The 21,440-nt window shown below is 47.3% G+C and overlaps 1 protein-coding gene across 12 annotated transcripts in view; it reads right to left on the bottom strand.

Moving 5' to 3' along the window:
- The window catches only part of ATXN7L1 (ataxin 7 like 1), a 245,838-nt gene that overhangs the window by 146,382 nt on the left and 78,016 nt on the right, over window positions 1-21,440 (bottom strand). For all 12 annotated transcript variants that reach the window (XM_061198433.1, XM_061198432.1, XM_061198434.1 and 9 more), the window contains exon 3: window positions 16,698-16,802. In XM_061198433.1, the coding sequence (XP_061054416.1) occupies window positions 16,698-16,802 (105 nt within the window). The remainder of the gene's footprint in view (window positions 1-16,697; window positions 16,803-21,440) is intronic.

Raw genomic sequence — 21,440 nt, 5'->3', positions numbered from 1 at the left:
CGTTATAACTAATCAGAATGCTGAGTGGATTTATTCGCACGCAGAACACAACCAACCGCCTTCAGCGTCTGCTGAAATGACCGTGACCTTCTTCTGATGGAATCTTCAGGCCAAGAAATGAAAAGGTAGATCATAACCTTATAGGCAGACTGAATAATAGTCCTTCAGAGTCAACACTGTAAGACTGTTTTTCAAATAGTTATTAGAGAAAGCTCAGATCCCAGGTGAAAGAGATACGAGAGAGCCAGAGGATATGTTCATTGCCCGGAGCCTGGAATTAGAAACTACAAAGGTTGGAAGTTTCATAAAGGTGAATTTGCCTCCAATCCTGGACACACTATTCGGTGGCTGCTGTGCATTTTTTTCACTGGGGTCTCTGTTCAGGGCAAATGCCCTGGGGTCAGAATCAGGAGTCCTGAGGACTAGTCCCGGCTGTGCCCCTATCGGTTGTGTGACGTTAGGAAAGTCGCTGAACTTCTTTGAGCTCCCAAATCTGGGAAGCCAGCCCCCAGCAGTCTACCTTACTGAGTTGTTACTCAAATCAAAATGAACACGCTATGAGAGAGTGCTTCGTAAAGACGTTGTAGATATTTCTAAAGATATATGATCACCCTCCAAAGGCGGTAGTGAGAACAGAAGTCTCTCATCTCTGTTTTCAAAGGAATCACCTTCTAGACATACTGCTGAGAAGTGGCATTTGGGAGTGCGACCGCGGAAGCCCGTCTACGTCACAGGATTCAAAAGCAGGCAAGAGCGCGCTGTTTCACTCGTTCACCATCTCTGCTCACGTTCGCCCTTGAGTCCTTATCTCACCATCCAGTGCGATACTTGGAGTACTTAACGAGCACCCAGTGGGTACTCATACATGTGAGACAAACCAAAGAATGCTAGTCTGATGATTTCAGTCCCTCTGGTGCAGAAAGGTCGTCCGTGGGAAAGAAACTGGGAGGATTTCTGGGAGCCTGAGTCTAGGGTAACCAGCCAACTTGGCCTTGGATTTCTGGGACAAACTGGTCACTCGACCTGAGCGTCATATCTGAATATCCATTTTGCCTCCTCCCAGCTGGCAGGGAATAAAGTATCTGAACTAAGGGAAGTCCGGTGGAAAGCATGTGTGTCTCTGAGTTCCTAAAGAGTTTAGCCCTAGAGATTTATAGCCTGGGCATTTCCCCTCTCCTTTTGCCCCTATTAGTTTCAATTTCCCTAGCTGACACCATCTTTTCACTGTCAGGAATCCAACAGACTCACACCCCTTCTATTTTTCCTGCATCACATTATCACCTCTAAGATAGATCCCTGATCCCTGTTGGTGGCTTCCTGCCACTAGCTAAATCTCCTACCTAACAGCTCGAGGCATTCGGTGCAAAACTGCAGCCTTCAGCAGGGCTTGGACCTGGAGCTGTTGGGCGTGCCCTGTGCAACATTCACCAGGAACACATGTGTGCTGCAGAATTGCCATCTGATCGAGCACTGACTGGTGCACACAGCAGGGAAATGACATTTTGGGCCACTGAGGAGATGTGATCGGTGGGGATTTCCCCTTTAAAAACTTACAGCAAAAGCCTGCCTGAGACTATTCAGTATTCATAAGTGGAAAGCAGAGATGGCGTTTCTGTTCCGCCAAAAGCAATAGCTATTTATCATAGCAAATGACTGAAATAGTTATACGTACAATGCTTTACTCAGTGCTGTAAATTACGGTATACAGAAGATTAAACTTAAGCCTAATGCTACCCTTGAGCTTCAACAGCTGAGTCCTATAAATGGGTACCCGTTAAGAAGAGAGAACCTTTTTCCTGGTTACTGTTTAAAAGTGTATCTCTATTAAAAGCTTGTCTTAGACATAAATTACCAGGAAGCCTGCCCCTGGCCCCAGGCAGGCTCTTCCTCGGGGCACTGACTCACAGAGTCACATCTAAATGACACAGTGACAAGCCTGAGAGTCAAAGCATGTGCTGTGCTGACCTCCAGTGGGATGGAGGTAAGAGGGACTTCGCATTGGTCTGAATGAGCACTTACTTCTGGCTCTGGGCCAGGAGAGGGGTGGGAGGGCTCTGCAGGGCCTTAAGGAGATCTTCAAAATTGAAATGATCCTGAACCCCATCAATTCAAAGAAAATGCTTCTTCTGGAACCTGCTGTTCTGTGAAGTATCAAGGAACCTTGACCTGGAGCCGAAGCCCCACTTTTAACTAACTACATTTTATTCTCTAAGCACTTGCTCCTCAAAGTGTGGTCCATGGACCAAAAGCACCGGCATCACCTGGGAGCATGTTAGAAACACAAACCTGCTGAATTCAAATCTGCATTTTAGCAAGAAACCCCCAGGGGGCTTATATGTACATTAAATTTGGGGCATCAAGGGATAAGTAAGCAGGTGTTAACAGGGACGAACCCCTTGATTTTCACACTGGAAATCATGACAAGTGACAAACAGGATTTATGGGAACAGGTCCTAAGAGTGGGCTGTATGATTCTGAGCTCTCTTTGTCCAATCCTACTTCAGAACATTTTCAGGAACTTGAAAGGTTTTTACGAGCTGGGAATGAATGTATCACTCTGAACTAGAGATATGACCCGAAACACCTCAGGGTGTAAAACAGAGTGAATTAGCAGAAAGTTCATGCTTTATAAATCAATCATAATCCTCTTGTGAATCAGGAGGCTGAGAACGCATGGCAATGTTTTGAGCCAGGATTTCAATTCTTTGTTGTAATTACCAGTTGACTTTAAGTGGGATATGTATGTAAAAATCTATGTTGTTTGAGAAGACAGAGATCCTGAACAACTGTATTCTTTATGAGAAAAAAATTATCATTCAGTATACATGTTAAAAACTTAATGCACTAAATAAATAGATAGATTTAAAGAGATAGATAAAGAAATAAAATCTATTGCGGCCAAGCTAGCAGAGGGAAAAATGGCAAGACGGTTAAGAAAACTTTGCTAATTTAAGGGAAGGCAGGAAAGGAGAACAAAAACAAATAAAATGCAAGGTACACAGAATGCAAATTAAAAGACAGAGATAAGTCCAAATATATAAAGTAATCACAATAAATGTAAATGGATAAAACTCACCTATTAAAAGTCACTATCAGATTGGACTTTTTAAAAAGCCAGCTATATACTACTTAAAAGAGAGACACCTAAAACAAAATGACACAGAAAGGCTGAAAATAAAAGATTGGAAAGAGATAAGGCAAATACACATTGACCAAAAGAAAATTAGGTGGCAATGTTAATCAGATAAAATAGGACCTAAGGCAAAAGCATTAATAGGGATGAAGACTCCACCACTAAAATGACATGAGTCATAAACTTACATGTATCCAATAGCACAACCTGAAAATTATACTGCAAAAGGTATTAGAATTTCAGGAGAGACTGACACACAACCATCATAGGAGACTTAAAACTCCCTTCTCAGAAACTATAGACCAAGCAGACAAAAATGGTGAGGATAAATAGGATTTGAATAACAAAATAAACAATTAATATATGGAACCCTGCACATAAAAGAGAGATTATAGAAGTTTTCTAATAACATATGACACATTAAAAAAAAAAAGCATGATCACAAAGGAGATATGCTAAGTTATAAAACGGGTAACATAACTTTCCCTGGCCATCACAAATTAAACTAGAAATCAAAAATAAAACAAGAGTAAGGGCCCCCCACCACCACCCTTTACATTTGGAAACTAAAACTATGCTCCTCAATTACTACTTGGCAATGATGTGATTTTTTTTTTTCTATGTGTGGCCTAGTTGCTATGGGACCAGGTTAATTTATATGACATTTGTCACGGGTATCACCAGAAACAGGAAACTCCCCAAGCCGTTTAACTTCATTATTTTGTACTTTGAAATAAATTCTAACCCAAAGGGAAGGTGAAGTATCTGACTCCAGGAAGAAAAGAAGGGGTGTGCATGGGTTAATTACAACCTAGTCGTACAGCACCAGAAGCTGCCGTTGGCTCATTCCCCAGACTGTGCCCTATTCTACTACACTATACCCATCTCTTGCTGCTAGCCACTACTGGCTGGACGCAGAGACTGTCCTAGAAGTGCTCTAGTCACCTGGGAAAAGGTGCTATTCAACTGATGTGGCATCCTACAATCAGTAGGGTCCTGGAACCGAGCAAATTCTGTAGTTAACAGTTTACATGGGACCTTCTGTCTGCTTGTTCACAGGGCCAAGCACTTCTTAAAAATGATCGCGGAATGCTGCACAGGAGACACACAAGAAAAATATAGGTCCATGTGTCCCTGGGGTAGAAAGCAGTCCCCCTGAGAAATCCCCCCAAACCAATCCCAAAACAACCACTTCCTCTGGACTGTGTTGCCAGTTCAACACAATTCCAGTGCTGGCCGAATAATGAAAGAAATATTAAAAAGAAAAACACCAAACAACCTAAAAATAGAACACAGGATGGGGTGATACTGATCAAATCACATTGATGACAGGTCTGCAAGTTCTGTGGGCCAGCGGGGGCGGGGCAGATGGAGTAATAAGAAAATAAAAGAGAGGACCAGTGCTCTTCTGCCTGTGCCACGGACACCTGTGGTGGTCAAAACAGCCCCGTGGTTCCCTGGCTCACACACAAGCCACAGAGTGCGGGCAGCTCTCAGGGGACTCCCGCTGCCCTGGGCCTCCTCACTGGTCTCCCAATCCCTCTCAAACATCACCAACATTGCCCCCCATCAAAGAGTATCCGAGGCAGAGGTGTGTCGTCAGCACAGAGGCTTCCCACCAACCACCCCCTCGGGTGAGTGTCACAGTGGTAAGTACATGACACGGGCAGCTGAAAAAGTGGCACAAGCATTTTCAGAGATGCTGTCCAGGTCCTGCCTCTTACAACGCTCCAGTGACTTAATTCATACGCACCTGGAGAGAGTGCCGCCATCGGACGATGCCCTAGAGCTGACTGTCATGCAGGTCACTGAGTCAGGGGTCAGTCGGGGCTGGTGTTAATGGGACCTCACTGCTGGGGACTGGGCAGCAGGGCTCCTGGTGGAGGCGGCTCGTTTGAGAGGGATACCTATGGGGTGGGGACAGCCACTTAGCGAGACGAGCGGAAAATCGCAGCCACCGCACCAGGGGAGCCATACTCATCTGAGAAAAATGCATCTCTGGAGAAGCCTCAGGAATTTGAAGAAATAATTCCTGGGAGAGAAAAGCAAAGCATCTACGATGCTAATAAACAAACAAGTAACAGGGTTAGTCAGAAACCAAACCTTAGACAGAAATCCATAGTTCCAGTTTTGTAAAACAAAGACCAGAGTTGCTTTCTCTGGGAAAAAAAAATGATTATTCATTCCATGTGAAGGAAGATTCATCATAGTGAAATTGTTTACTTACTCTTTCATCATTTACTCCCCTCGATTTACATTTTCCCCCGGATGTATTTATTTCCCATGCGCCTCCTACACAGCAATTCCCCAATGTGCACTCATTTTTCAGTAGTGCCTGGCCCCATGAAAGACCAAAGGAAAGGCCTTGGGCAAGCTCTTCACTACAGGATTTCCTCAATTCCAGGATGCCACCGATTGTAAGAGGCCACATCAACTTAACAGCACCTTTTCCAGAAGAGAAAAAAAAACCCTGCCATGGTAAATAGACACATGATATGGGAAGAAGCACTTGGACTTTAGAAACAATAGGGCTGGGAACCTTCTTTAGAGACTCCCTGCCCCCCCCGCCCCCCGCTCCCGCAGCCCCAAGGTGAGCCTCTACACGGTGCCTTGTTTGTGACACTTTGGGAGGGACCTCTCAGTGACCCCAGGCAAAGCACTCAGAATCAGCCCCCTGAGTGAATACTCCAGATGCTCTTCCACAAGGAAAACTGTGACGGTGGAGTGGCAGTTTGGATGGGAGTTGGGCTCTAGCATTAGGGCGCGAGGTGAAAAGGATGGATAATCAAGCCCACCCTCGAAAACCCTTCCACTCATAAAGTAAGGTAGATATAGTTTGGGGATAGCGGGCTCTCTTCATGGCCAGTTTCTCCTCCAGGATTGGAAAAGAGCTTTGTTTCTCTGCTTGGACACCAGATGAAGGAGTGGGCTTGTATGTGGGACTGCATTATTAATCCAAAACAGTGCATTATTATTATTATTATCATCATCATCACCATCACCCAGTGCACGTGGTTGAACTCTGATAAATTAAGAGCGATGGGACTCCAAATCGAAAGAGGCGCATTTTTGTTTTTTACTGCAAGACCTCTGAGTGCTTTGATGGACTAATAGTTGCCGAGAACCTCCAGAGGGTAATCTGGCATGTGGTCTTTCCCGAGCGTGTGTGTGCACCCAAACTCCAGCTCTCAGAGCACAGATGCACTACTATGGGGAGGGAACACTGCTTTGGAAACCCTGCTCTGCTCATGGCTTCGGATGGGGACAATTCCAAAATGACCTTTTGAATCAGTGCTGGCAACATTCTTTGCTCGGATTTAAATAAAGCGATGGCTGTTCCCCTAATTTTTCTCGGTTGATACAGCTCTGAGGAATGGAATGGAGCAGCCCATACAGCGAGGACAAGCCAGTGATGAGTCAGAAGCCGGGGGTCATGTTACAGTGTCAGCCTTCCAGAACTCAGCTGTGGTCAGGGATCAAAGGCGCAGCCTCACCAGTGCTCAGTGAGGAAGGACGGTTCCCCTGCATCAACCTCTCCAACTGTACCTGAATAGAGACGGTCATTCTCTTTGAAGGAGCAACATCTTCTAAACGAATGTCCTCGCTTACCCATGGAATTTGGCTTACTCACAACTGGGAAGCCAATTTCCTTCCATGCTCACTTTCTCCCTCCTTTCTTCCAAGATTCATTTTTTTAAAAGTGTATTGAGCACCAATCGTAGATCCAGCATTCATCGTGTTAACTCAGGGAACACAATGGTGAGCACGATGACAGGGCTCCTCGAAACTCCTAGTCTGGGGGGTGTGTCTGTGCGCGCGCATGTGCACGCAACAGCGGTGGATAAGTAAACGAGCATTTGCAATGGCGGTCATATATGCGAATCTCGGTAACGTGGGGAGTGCCAAGAGCGCTTGAATTGGGATTGGAAGAGTCCTTCTTTCTCCCTGTCTGTGCCCCAAGTCAGAAAATGTGCTCCGGGCTGGGACTCGGGGATGCAAAAGACACAGCCTCAGCGCTTGGGAGCTCAGTACCTAGTGCTCACAGGTGACTGCGGCACCGTGATCGGTACCATCGGACGGGGGGATGCAGGGGGCACAGGGACCAGCTGACAATTTAGTCGGGTGGTAGCTGAGCTCAGCAGAAATGTGGAAAAACACTTAGGGTGTTGCTAGCCTAAAAAGAGGTCTATCAGTGATGTAAAAATGAAGTCATCTGTACTCGGAAAAAAAATCCAAAGACATTAAAATGGCTATTGTCAAGGTCAACAGCAGCTTTTGGTGGCAACTAGCAACCTCTTCTCTTTTCTCCTCTCACTCAACCGCTTGGCATTTGACTGGCTCTACAAAACGCTTTCTTCTCTTGGCTCCCATATTGTCATCTTCTGCTGCTTTTCCTACCAGGTCACTGGCCATTCCCCTTCTAACTAACCCTAAATGTTGACCTCTCCCTTTTCCACCTCAATCCATCAGCAAATGCTGTCAGCTACATTTCCGAAATAGATCTCAAGTTTATCCTTTGTTATCCACCTTCACAGCTATGCATCAGTCCCTACGAGGTCTCCCAGGCTCCAAGCAGCCAGAGTGACCTTCTAAAAACACAAACCAGATGATGTCTTTCCCTCACACAGGGTCCTCCCGTGTTTTCTCACCACACCTAGAATGCAGCCCGAACTTTGGGCTCTGCCCTACAGGGCTCTACAGTAGTGGTCCCCGCCACCTCTCTGAAGCCCTCAAACACACCTCGCCTGGTGTGCTCTACCTACGGCTCGATTGCATTATTGTTTATCAATACATTATTTAACCTACCAGAACACAGGCTTCAAGAAACCCACACTCTTATTTGTCTCATTCACCACTGTATCTGCAGCATTAGAACAATGCCTGGCATACAGTAGGTGCTCAATAAATATTTTTTAAATAAATTAACGAATCAAAGCTATGTGACTCTGGAGAATGTAATCCAAGAGATTCAGCCTTCAAGAAATAGGCTTGAATGAGATTATAAGTTTTTTTTTTTTCAATTAAAGATGAATTCAATAATACTAAAGTAAAAAAAAATACTAAAGTTATGAAGATCCTCTTAATCTATCTCTAAATTTGAGCTGAACCATTATATCTGCTATTTTTTTTTTTTTTTTTTGGCCATGCCGCGTGGCATGTGGGATCTTAGTTCCCCCGACCAGGGATTGAACCCACGCCCCCTAGAGTGGAAGCACGGATTCTTAACCCTTAACCACTGAACCACCAGGGAAGTCCTTGGTTTGTTTACTTGTAAAATTTTACCTGGTTCACAGAAACATGCAAGAAAAGGGAATTCCACTGAATTTAGAGGAAACCATCTACTGTTTCACAGGGGGAGCGTCTCATGGATCTGCTCATTTGCTGGAGATGAACAAGAAACTAAAGACAGAACTGATGGTGGTACCCACTCTACCTCTTCTGCAAGCTTGCTTCTTTTTACTTTTTGATATTTAAAGGTCTATGCAAATGATGTGGCTCTCAAAACATGGACTGTAAATGATTTATTCCTCCTTTCTGAATTCCCTCAAAATTGTGCCCAAGTCTTCCCTGGTGGCACAGTGGTTGAGAGTCCGCCTGCCAATGCAGGGGAAGCGGGTTCGGGCCCTGGTCCGGGAGGATCCCACATGCCGCGGAGCGGCTAGGCCTGTGTGCCACAACTACTGCGCCTGCGCTCTAGAGCCCACGAGCCACAGCTACTGAAGCCTGCACGCCTGGAGCCGGTGCTCCTCAACAAGAGAAGCCACCGCAATGAGAGGCCCGCGCACCGCAGCGAAGGGTGGTCCCCGCTCGCCACAACTAGAGAGAAGCCCGCACGCAGCAACTAAGACCCAACGCAGCCAAAAATAAATAAATAAATAAATAAATTTATTAAAAAAAAAAAATTGTGCCCAAGTTCTTTACCTAAGCCAACAAGCAGACAAGATCAGTGGCGTGGGTTAGAAAGATGAGAAAGAAACAGGGAGCTCAGGTGCCCCCAAGCACTGCATTTAGTCTCCAGCATCCTACAGGGGACCAAAACAACCTTTCTGTATGGAAGTGTAGTTACACTGCTGCAGGGAGTTTGAGATCCAAAACATTGAACCAGTACAGTGGTTAAAGTGATCTAGAGTCAGACATAGATTGGAATCTTGGTTCTGCCACATACATCAGCCTGATTTTGAGGAAATTTCTTAAATCCTCTGAGTCTCCCTGTCTTTGGCTGTGAGATGAGAATACTATGACCATAGCACCTTAGGGTTGCAATAGGATTAAATAACAAAAAGCTTAGCATATATAAGTGCTCAATAAGTACATTAGCTTTATTGTTGTTTTTGGTATTTTTGTCTGCCATTAGCAGAGAAAAAAGAAAAGCCAGGGTTTGGGACCAGGTCAGCCTGCTATGTTTAGACACACCTTTAATCCTAATTTGAGCAGCAGTAAGTTCAAAATATAAACATTTGAAGTGGAGCAAAATGTGGTCCCACTTTATTGTAGAGTCTTTCAGTTGTAATGCTTGATTTAAGGCAGAACCATTTGTTAGTCCGTGATTTTTTTCCTTAGGGATCTTCTTATTATAGGGATTTCCTTAGGATCTGTCGTATGACTGCACTTTACCAGGGACAATGGAAAGATGAAATAAGAAGAAAGAACAGCAGACATTGCTTCTGATCGTAAGGAGCCCGAAAGATATATCAAGCCAAGAGTTAATTCTGGATCGGGGATCCAGTCATCAAATTAAGGTTAAAAAAGAATCCCACTAACAAAATCAAGTGAATCAAGATTCACTCGTTCTTGCCAAGTCTTATTAGTTAATACTGTCAGACTTGACAAAGAATATGTTTGATGAGACCAATTTACTTTAATTATTTTATACGTCTCTGGTATAAATAATCTAGTCTCATAAAAGACAACTCACAATAACAACAACAGAAATTTAATCTCAACAAACAAATTCAACTTAATTGACCAAAAACTCCAGCCCTGCTCTGTGGCAATCTACACTTTCAGAAAGGAAGTTCTGGCAGGATAATTGGCCGGTGATGATACCCGGGAAGCCCAGGGGCACTGACATTGGGAGGGACTGACTTTCTCTAGGGCTCCAGAAGCACAAATGGTTTGTTTCCTCCTCAACTAGAGGTCACCCGGAGACAGACAAAATAAAAAGAACAATTGCAGGAAACCTCGGAACCTCATTAATGAGGCTTCCATGTGTGGCACTGCTGGGCTCTGCTGCCCTTGGTACCCACCCAGCATCGGCATCTGGATGTGGACGGGAGGGATGGAGGTGACAGCCTCCAGCAGCCAGTTGCTGTCACTCATTTATTTTGCAGCTCAGCCCCTCTGCTTTAGCTCACAGTTCATTAAATTCTACTGCATCACCATCAACAAAATAGCTACTTGAAGGGCATTCAAAAATATAATCAGAAAAGGGAATAAAAAGCCCTCTCTGAGAAGAGGGACAAAAATTAATCCTCTCTTGTCTACTGAGTGACAACTAGGTTCTTTGGTTCTAACATGTATATTTTTTAAGTAGCAGTGACATCCAAGGATTATCTCTGTCTGATGGGTGGGGTGTGGGGCTGCATAGTTCTCTGCTTGGAGGGTGAGCACCAAATGTGGCTGGAAAATTCTGAAGGATCTGCGTATATGGATGGGTTATTTCTTTTGCCATTTTTTCCCCCTTTTTTGATTTTGGAATCAAAATCAAAAAAGGTGGGAAGGTGGGGAGGACTGCAACATTATGGACTTCTGCAACGTATCTTGTTTTATGCTTTGAATATGACTGTGATGGGGAAATTACCCTGATGAGCCGTGCACACACACTCATTTGAATGTGGAGAAAAACTTAAATATAGAAAAGCACAGAATATGATAGGACAAATGGAGAGGTTATATTTTATGGCAGTGGTTTTCAACTGGGGGCAATTTTGTCGCCTAGAGGACACTGGCAATTCCTGGAGACAGTTTTCGCTGTCATGACTGGGGGTGGGGGCTGCTACTGGCATCCAGTGGATAAAATACAGGGAAGCTGTTCGACATCCTACAACGCACAAGACGCCCCCATAACAGAATTATCCAGCCCCAAATGGTAACAGTGCTGCTGCTGAGAAACTCTTCTTCATGGTAGCTCATTATGTAAATATATTAGGAGATAAGGACAGAAAAAAAACCATACTCCTTTCATTTAGGCAAATCATACAACTCCATAAATGCCCAACCCAATTACAACACCACAGCTTGGATCTACCTATTATTTTTCCCTTTACTTATAATATTTCAAATTGATTAAACGTATGCAACTACTAAAAGTAATGAAAATATGTTTCCATTGCAGGTATCTTGCACCTCCTAGTTTTGAGCTTGTATACAGGCTTGTGGACACAGATGGGACCCCCCCACTCCCACACACACATATGCACACACCACACCAGAGGATTCTTTTCGGAAGAAATGGCAATACCACTCTCTCTGGGCTGAGGTGGGGACCCACAGCACTGACACAAGAGGAAGAGTCACAAATGTCACCCTCACACTCCATGGTAATCATAAGTGAATATTCCGTGGAAAAGATTTCATTATAAATCTCTGTAGCTTATCACTTGGTTAATGATAGCTTAACTTTTTTTTTTTCCTAAAGCAAACTCTGTTCCACCACTGTGCTAAGTACTTCCCACATGCAAGTTCCTTTAATCATCACAACAATCTTACGAGATAAACTACGATCCCATTTTAAGAATAAGGAGACTGAGGCACAGAGAGGCAAAGTAACCTGCCCAAGGTCACACAGCTAATAAGTGGAAGAGCTGGAACTTGAATCTAGGCAGACTGACCCCAGGGAGGCTATTCCCAACCACGAGGCTCCTACATCGTGTCAGTGCGTCAAGCCACAACTTGGGCTGGACAGCTATGAGAGACAGTGATGCCTGCTGAATGGGATCAGGACACCCAAGGCAAGGCTTTTTCTGTTTTCCCCTTTTCTACGCCTAAATAACCTCATCAACTTACCTAAGGGACTTTAGAAACAAACCAATTCCTCAAAATCCTAGATCTCCTGGGTAGAGGTTTAAAAAGCATCCAAAGGGCCCTTGTACAGAGGAAACAGACCTAAGGGGCCCACACAGATAGGGTGGCACAGAAAATGGCCTGCAGGGAGCCCCTACCCCTACGCCAAGCAGAGGGTCTCCTGAGCAGTGGGCATGCCTACTTTTTACGTCTGGGACACCAGCTTGGGGCGCAAAGTCAGGAGCAACAGGAAAGCAGACAGTCCTGGGAGTGGGGCTTCACATGACCCCCATACGGGGAGGCGGCCAAGGCCAGATGGACCTCGGCAGGGACCCCAGAGAGACACTGGGAGCTTCATGGTGTTTCCAAAGGAGCTGACACTGGGGGCCCATGTGAATGTAAACCATATTCATAAAGGCAGATCCTCAGAACTCCTGGCAATGTAATCATCTTCAGGCCAACAAGTCCTGCCTCAAGAGTGTGGGAAGCTGAAGATGAATCACAGGCCAGAGTCCGCAGGCTGACCTCTGCGCACACATCCCCAGAGACAGGGAGAGAAACGAAGGCAGGAAGCACTTGACTGAATTGGTTTTCCCATTTTTCATAAGAAACATTCAACTTAATAAAAAATAGCCATACTTTATTGACAATAATAGCTACCCTTTCTTTATTTCCTTACTATGTGCCAGGAAACTACTTTATCTCTGTTCCTCATAGTAACTCTGCAAGGCAGGAACTATCGCCCTCATTTTAGAGGAAAAGGAGGCTCAGAAAGGTCATGTAATTAGCCCAAGGTCTCACAGCTAGTAACTTGGGTCTGTTTGACTCCAAAATTCATGATTTTTCCACAATGGCTTTCACTGTTTCACATTACTGTCAACCTCCAAAGTCCTCAGAACCAACTGCCTACACACACACACACACACACACACACACACCCTTTTTTCATTTAACTTAACCAGGTCACTGAAATCTTGAAGGCTGCCATGCATCCATCTCTCTGGATATGTTATGATCCTTAAAATCAGAAGCCGAATCACAGGTGCTAAGAATGAGCAAGTTTCCAAGAGAACAGAGTCCAGTCCCCTGTCATTTAAAACGGTGACAAGTCCCGGGTCTAAGGGCTGGGCGAGGCCAAGCTGGGATCTGGCCCCAGGTGTGCTGGACCCTGGGCTGTGTCCCTCCCACCGCACCTCAGCTCTGCTTCCCGGGGCCACGGCCGGTGATGATGAACTCATTTCTAGGTGCTGGAAATACAGAGCTGAAAAGGTACATCCCTAGTCCTGAGAGGATCCCAGAAGCTGGCGGACGTGCTGAGACAGTCCACAGATAAGTGAAGTGCACGGCAGAAGGTGGGAGGCATTGGAGAACACAGTTCTATGGACATGAAGAGGGATGAATGGCGTCCAGCTGCTGGCCATGGGGAGATGGCACGGGGAGAAGAGGAATGAACGCATGCTCTGGGTATACCTGCAGGAAGGCACCTCTCGCCAGTCATTCTGCACCAACAACTCCCCCGAGGCGGGCAGCGCACCGATCTTATGGACCAGGTGGAGAGACAGGAGGCTACCTGCCTGAGATCACGCAGTTAATGAGGGAGTCATGTGAACTGCTTTGCCTGCCTCCAAAGCCCATGTTCTGTCCATTTTAAAACTTCAGATGCTGTTCTGCGGAGCCCTGGCGGGCTGAGAGGCCAGGAGTAGGCCAGGGAGGTGGAGCTTGAGCACCCACCCCAATTTCAACCTCTTTGGCTCTGCTGTGCATCTATATCCATTTTTGGGTTCTAGAGATGAGACTCTGTTTGAGAGAAAGCTCTGCTGCTAACAAGATCGAGTTTGAAGCCCTGTACTATGATGTGCTACCTGGAAGGCAAGTGGGTCAGGCCTTGGAGTGTGGGCCGGGACAAGAAGGGCATGTGACCCATGCTGGGAGGCAGTGAGGGACGATGGCTAAGCAAGCAGGCGAAGCACGCACTTCCCTCGCTCTGGAGCGATGCGGCCTGCGTTCAGAATCAGGCTTTACACCTGCTTAGCTTTGCAACCCTGGGCAAGGTACTCCTGAGCCTTAGCTTCCTCACGTTCAAAATGGGGGTAACACTGGTACCTACTTCATGGGGGTGTTGAGAGGATTAGGATTACGTGTTCAAAGATAAAGAAAGCATATAGCATACTGCCCGGCACTTAGCACAGTGCCATTCTCGTTAACTTGTTGATTACAGCGAGGCTAGTCATAGGAGGTAAAAGAGCGAAAAAGGAAATCCCATGACACTACAGGAGGAATTTTTAGGGCAACTAAGAAGTCCTCACTGTTCCCGGAGTGTTGCTCTGGTTCTGAGCTCTGCCTCGTGTTCTCCTGCCCTTGATAAATGCGGGCTGCGCATCCGCGGGACACGCACCCGGAAGATGAGGGAGGCTTAGGGGCCTCCATCCGCTGAGATGTGGCCATGTCCCCATCGCTGCTTGTCAGCTGATTCAGCAAGAAGCTCAATGGAGACGGGGCTTCGGGGGATGAGATCGGTAACACCAAACCCCCAAGCTAATTTACTGCCACCGTTCAGGAGATGGCCACAAAACCCTTGGCTCTCCCCCTAAGCTCAACTTGCTCTTGCACCCAAAGGCCTAGGACAGAGGGAGGCACGTGTCTCAGCCCAGCCGAGCCCCAGAGGCCTCCTTCGCTGGCTAGATGAGGCCTTGCCTTGGGAGGAATTCTGCAGGGCACAGTGGGGTCCCAGGTCCCTTTTAGGTTCTTGCCGTCAGAGACCCTGCCAGCGAATTAAGTTCCCAGAGGAGGTTTTGACGGCTTATGGGATTTCTGTCTGTCTTGTTCACTGCTGTGCCCCAGTGCCCAGAACAGCAGCACATCCCATGAATGAATGAATGACGATCCCTTTTGGCATCTTCATGAGACAAACAGAAGCAGGGGCCACGGGGCCTCCACAGTCACCCCCTGACCCAGCAGTTGGGTGGGATCTTCTTGCCACTGCTCTGCTCTTGACATCCCCACCTGTCACCCCAGCTGGTAGCACCACCGCCGGGCCTCTGACAGTCTCCCTGGGACAGGTTTGACCTTTTCTCTCCTCCGGGGAGAAGGAAGGGTCATTTGCTACAGAGCATCAAGCAAGAAGATCAGGTCGTGCCCAGCACACGACTTGCTCTTTCATGCTCATCCTGCCAGAAATGAAAATGTTAGAGCTGGAAGCGGCGGCGGAAGTCATCTCTCGTGGAAGAAACGAGGAAACCAAACACTGAGACATTTAGCAAGTAGCCCCAAGTCACAGAGCTGGCTGCCAGGAGGGGCAGGAGACCTGGCCTCTCAACAGAGCTCTTTTTACGGCACTTTCTAGGAGCCTCTATGCCTGTGCAGGTCAGAAAGTCTCAGAAGCCTGGATTCTCTTTCTATGTATTATAAACACAAAACACACCTAGAGTTTACACACAGACGCAGGTTATACATACATATGCAGCTATGTAAATGACATATACGTATATACGTATTCATAAGTGATATTAGGATATATATAACTATTCTATAGTCCCAAATACATTTACTAGAGAGCTTAGATAAGCTCATCTCCTTTTATTTTATACCTGTTTATTACAGAATGGTGATAACTGCAGGGCTGTGGTAAAATAAGAAATCCTGAGCGTGAGAAAGGGGAAGCGCGTAATTTGCAAAAGCGTATTTGATATTATAATTGCTTTGATTTTTTTTTTTTAGGCACAATATTTAATGTGCTTTGAAATTTAACAGTAAAGAAGGGCATTTGGATTTTACGTTCAACAAAAAAAGAGGAGAGTTTAAACCAAAAGACTGGGAACTACTGTTCTGGAACTCAGAGCATATGACAACTCTGGAAATTGGCTGATCCAACGCCCCGTGTGAAGACAGGAAACCTCCACTCAGAGAGGTTAAGTCACTTCCTGTCTCAGGTCAGTAGCTGATTATTTGCTATAGAGGAGCAGCCTCGTGGAGGTTATCTGTTGTAAGTCCACACAGCACCTGCACTGAAGGAGACCAGCATTTGCTGTAGAACAGCTGAAGGGAATTTCTCACTTCAAGGATGTAAAGATACAGAGGGAAAGTGAGTTCCCAAACAGGCCTGGCTTTTTTTTAACAAGGATGATTCTTGGAAGAGGAGAAGCTGAACCTGTGGCTCTGCTACATGCATTTCTCGGGGGCAGCAGCCCAGTGGTCCCACACGGGACCCACCCCTCCTGTGTGTCCATACAGGGAGACTCCGCCGTGCCCTCTCTCAGGGGGACCCAATGTCAGGTTGCGAGGCTGCAGGAGGGACTGCTCAAGCCACCACTGCCCCTCCCCTTCGTCATCTGCAGAGGCCACCACCTATCTACCTAAACAATGGGAGGCTTTCTCTCTGGTGTCCCGGCAGGAGTGAGGGTGTCGGCAGGACTGCAGCTCCTAAGACAGGCAGCCTGGGAGCAGAGGTAGAGCCCCAGGAGGAAATCACCCATGGCCTTGGGCTAAGACAGACCCAGGGCCAGACCACAGGGGACGGTGCCTCCCTGACGTCGGACACTGGCCGCTGCAGGAGTCCACTTACCGCAGTGGGACTGGAAGACCTGCGGCTTGACGACCTGGTTACAGGCACTGCACACCACGAGGTAGAAGTCGTCGTGTGCTGGGTAGTGGCCAAACAAGTGCATATCTGTGGGGGAAAGGAAAACAGGTTGTTTTGAAAAAGCAACCACATCTCAGAAGGTGGACGGTTTCTTCTTGGCATTTCCTCGAGGACAGTTTTTCAAACAAGACGCGCAGAAAGCCAATCATCTTTATGAAAGGGAACGCAGTTTGTCCTAATGCAGCTCCCTACTCTCAGGGAAGCCTGTGCCTCGGAGAACCCCTCTTTATTTTCCTTGCAAACAGACAGCTACCCCTGTTGGTTTGGTCAGCGGGGTTGGGCTGCCTGGAATCACATGCTATGGGGAATGACCCTATTCTGAAAGAAGGCCCCAAGGTTAGCTGGGACCCAATGAGGCTCTAGTCATTTTAGGATGGGGGAGCTCCTCCAAACCCATTTCAGCGTAGGCAGAGCCCTCCCAGGTGAGTGACGGGGCGAGAAAGCCTGGAGAGAGAGAGGAGTCATCCTGGTCTCGGCAGCTGCCTGGGTTCCCTATCACCTGTGGGAGACTCCAGGGTAAAAGGAAGTGTCCAGACAAGTGGCTTGTTGGCTGCCATCATTATCCATTCTTTATGTGGCAAAGATTTACCGAGTGCCTAAGTGTGCCGGGCACCGACTGTGCTGGGTTCCAGGGATAACTGGTGAACAAGAATGAGTGCCCTGCTCTGCTGGAGCAGAAAAGAGAAGAATTAACCAGAACCACACAAGTCATCACTTGGTTGTAACAGTGGTACCTACTAAGGAGGAGATGTACAGGGTCCCATGAGAGTGTGTGGTAGGTAGACCTAACCTTGTCTGAGGCATTGGAGAGGCTTCCCTGAGGAGGGGTTAGAGAAAGAAAAGGCCAGGGGAGGGAGAGGAAAGTTCCAGGTCTGCCGAGGAAGGAGATTCTGTGTGTCAGCAGATCCTCTTGGCTGGAAGAGAAGAACAAGGGGGGAGCCCAGAAGGTGTAAGCCTTGTGGACCAAGGTAGAGATTCTGAACCTGACTTTAAGATCAGTGGGAAGCTACTGAAGGTTTTTAAGCAAAGAAGTGACAGAGTCAGATGGACACTGTTAGAAGATCAGTTATGTGGCCTACGAGACACAATCGCATAGGTCCACACAAAAACCTGCCCACGCATGTTCACTGTAGCATTATTCGTAACAGCCCAAGGGTGGAAGCAACCCAGATACCCATCAACTGCTGAACACATAAATGAAATGTGATATATCCATACAATGGGATATTATTTGGCCATAAAAAGGAGTGAAGTACTGATACCTGCTACAACATGGATGAACCCTGAAAACATATGCTAAGTGAAAGGAGCCAGTCACAAAAGCCCACATATTATATGATTCCATTTATGTGAACTGTCCAGAACAGGCAAAACTAGAGAGACAGAAAGCAGATTAGTGCTTGCCTTGGGCTGGGGGGGCCCTGGAGGGAACTGTCGGACAATTGCTAAAGGCTACGGGTTTCTTCTGGGGGTGATAATAATGTTCTAAGATTGACAGTGGTGCTGGCTGCACAACGCTGTGAGCATGCTACAAAGCACTGAACTGCATGCTTTAAACGGGTGAATTGTACATGTGAATCATGTCTCAGGGAAGCTGTGTGTGTGTAGGGGGTCAGTTTGGAGGATTCGGTGGTCATACCTCCTCGCTCACCGTGGGGTGGAGGGCACGCTGCCGGCCTCTCCTTAGCTGACTGGCTCCAGGGCCACTGAGAGCAGGGCGGACAGAGGAAATAAAAGACACGTTCTGCATGAAAGTCTTTGCGTCACAGAGCTGAGCTTCCTCTCCCCAGCCCCCCACGCCCTCGTTTTTTAGACTCAACCTGTGTCTTTACTGAAAACCACCAGGCGCACGATGGTTCTCCCAGCTGCAGGGCGAGGCCACAGGGAAGCCGAGTTCCTCCTGATTCAGGGACGGCTCATTTATAAGCCAACACAGGCTTCCAGTGCAGCCCCGATGCTTAGAGGGAAATGGAACCGACACACCTGTCACGCGGCCGGGAGCCAAGACCCCCGCCCCAGAGGAGGCTAGACTGGAAGGGTGAGAAGGGCCCCCATTGCTGGGTCCCCTCCACGTGCGAGGGACCCGCGCGCCTGCGGCGGGATGCGGGCCAGACCGGGGCACAGGCGCACTGAGCCTCTGCATCGTCTGTGGCTCTGGTCGCAGCCCATCATTTCCCCTCTAGGACTTGCCTCTGTTTCCACTCTGACTAAGACATTACCGGAGCGGAGCGTTATTAGTCAGTGCCTGGTAGGCGGAGGCCTGTGGAAAGAGAGGCTGAGAGAGAACCCAGCTGTGACAAAGGCCTGCGGCGTGGGGAGGCCCAGGCCGGACCCACCCAGTGTGTCCGGGGCCCTTGCTTCAGAGCCTCCCAGCGCACAGAGGATGCACCCGGTCCCACATTGCTGACACCACTCCTGCTTTACATTTTATTTACAGACTATTTTTATAATATATAGCCTTTTTTAAAAAAAAAATAACAAAAGTGATCCATGTTCTTTGAGGATACATATGAAAAATACAGAAAAGCCAGAAGAAATTTAAAAAAAAAAATCACTGGCAATCTTTATTAACACTTTGCATCTCATTTAGATTTAGTCACATTTTCTATCCAGGAACATGTGAAACCAGGAGCTGGCAAGGGCTAAGACATTTATTTATTCCACAGCATTTCCTGAGCTGCCTTCCAGCCTTTCTGCAATAGATCAGGCTATAAAGGCATGAAAGAAATGCATTAATTAAAAAAACAAAAAAGCGCATTCACAAAAGTTTCTTGAGCACCTACTCTGCGCCAGAAGCTGTGTGGAGTATAGGAGGCTGAGAGCTGGGGGCGAGGAACGCACCTCTGCACCTTTGTCATGCACGCCTGATGACTGCTATCCCATTTCAGGATTCCTCCAGGAACCTGTAGACCCCACCCCCTACACGCAGCTCTAGGTCAAGAGTTGAAGGTGAAGGTTAGGCTGGTCGGAGACTGGCCACCCTGGGGGTGTCCTATTCCAGGCCCTTCACTCCACTGGGACTCTTCTTGGTTTCCTCCAGGGCAGTTTCAACCATGCACACGTCTGCTCAGAGCGTGTCTCCCGTGGAAACTGAGAGGACCTGCTGGCCTACTTGATTATTCCTCAGTGATCAGACCTTAGAATCTCCTCGACAGGCTGCCCAGGCTCTGGGAGAGCCTGGCAGATGTGGAGCCAGATAAGGGCAGCTGGCTTCTCAGAAGAACCACCACTTCCCGGGGCCAGGCCATCTCGGTCCATGTGCTGTCTGCTTGGGTATGAGGAAGGAAGGCTGGGGAGAATTGGAAACTACTATGTCTGGCATCATGCTAGGCATCCTATTATTAATTCTCCCTCTCTCTCTCTCAATTTACCACCCAAATAGAGCTTGCAGCTCACAGTTAAAAACAGGGGTGTGTTGACGTGGGCTTGTACCAGCTTCCGAGAGCCAACTGTGCAAGTCTCCCAACTCGTTCAGTGAGATCAAGGTGGTAGCTGAAATCAGCCCTGGTGAGAGTATTTACACCATGGAAATGGGCACTACAAATCTTGTCTTTTCTTTGGAAAGCCGCGTTGTTAAACATTTACCGGTGCACCACTGAACAAAGATGGGAAGAAAAGGGAAAAGTGAAACCACCTGTAATGACACCACCTGGGGATAACCACTGTTGGCATGTTAATATATATCCTTCTAGACTTTGTTATCTCATAACATTATCTTAGTTAATCCTCATAACTAACCCACAAAGTTGCCATCATCCCACTTTCCAGGCAAGGAAACAAAGGTAAGAGATCCCAAGGCAGTGATCTTTAAAGTAGGATGAGATACCTACTCTACAGCCCACGCTCCCATCTCAGCAAAAGGCCACGTGTTTCATAAGAGCAAGATCCCATTTCAAAGATGAAGAAACCAGTTTGGAGCGCTTGCATTGATGACTAACAAGCTCCGAGGGAGCCGCTGGCGTTTGCACAGGCCTGGGGTCAGAAGGAGGGATTTAGAGCACAGTGTCCTTTGCTGTGCAACTTCAGGGAAGGTGCCTAACCTTTCTGAGTGTCAGCTTCCTCTTCCATAAGACGGGGCTCACAGTTCTTGCCTCAAGGGGTTGCCGTGAAGGCTCATAAAAGCTGCCTGGCTTTGTATTTTCTTCCTCCAGGGATTTGGAAGAAAGTGTGGAAAAAGCTTTAATCAAGGTCTTCTCCCCTATTTTTCAAAACTAACTTGTTCTCACTCCAGTGGGAGAGTTGCTCCAGCCAGCACGTTCTTTGACTCTCCTGCGTAACCACGCACAGCCAGCCTCCTGGGGAACCTCAGTGCTCCCTCCAACCTGCAGAATTTCCCGTGTGTGCATATACACCATCACGCGCTGTGTGGACAGACGAGGGCTGAGAGCCACTGGGAGGACACTCTCTAGGCTGCGGTCAGGCCCCGAGAAAACGTGCATAAAGGTGATGGGACTGTGCCCATCACAGTGTTCATCCATCTCCCAAACAGACAAAGCCACGCCTGTCTGTTTTGCCCCATTTTGCCCCCGCAAATGAATCAACTGTTGATCAGACAGATCAGATAGTACCACCATGGCACTGCCACAGAGGTGACCTTAGTCCTCCTCCTGGGCTGATTATGGGCAGGGTGAGAGCAAGCTCCATAGCTCCATTTTGCAGATGGGG

This window comes from Eubalaena glacialis, chromosome 8 (assembly GCF_028564815.1).
Source record: "Eubalaena glacialis isolate mEubGla1 chromosome 8, mEubGla1.1.hap2.+ XY, whole genome shotgun sequence".
In the NCBI taxonomy this organism is placed as follows: Eukaryota; Metazoa; Chordata; class Mammalia; order Artiodactyla; family Balaenidae; genus Eubalaena; species Eubalaena glacialis.
Note: the sequence above shows the minus strand (reverse complement) of the source record. Positions and strands in the feature narration are given on the sequence as shown.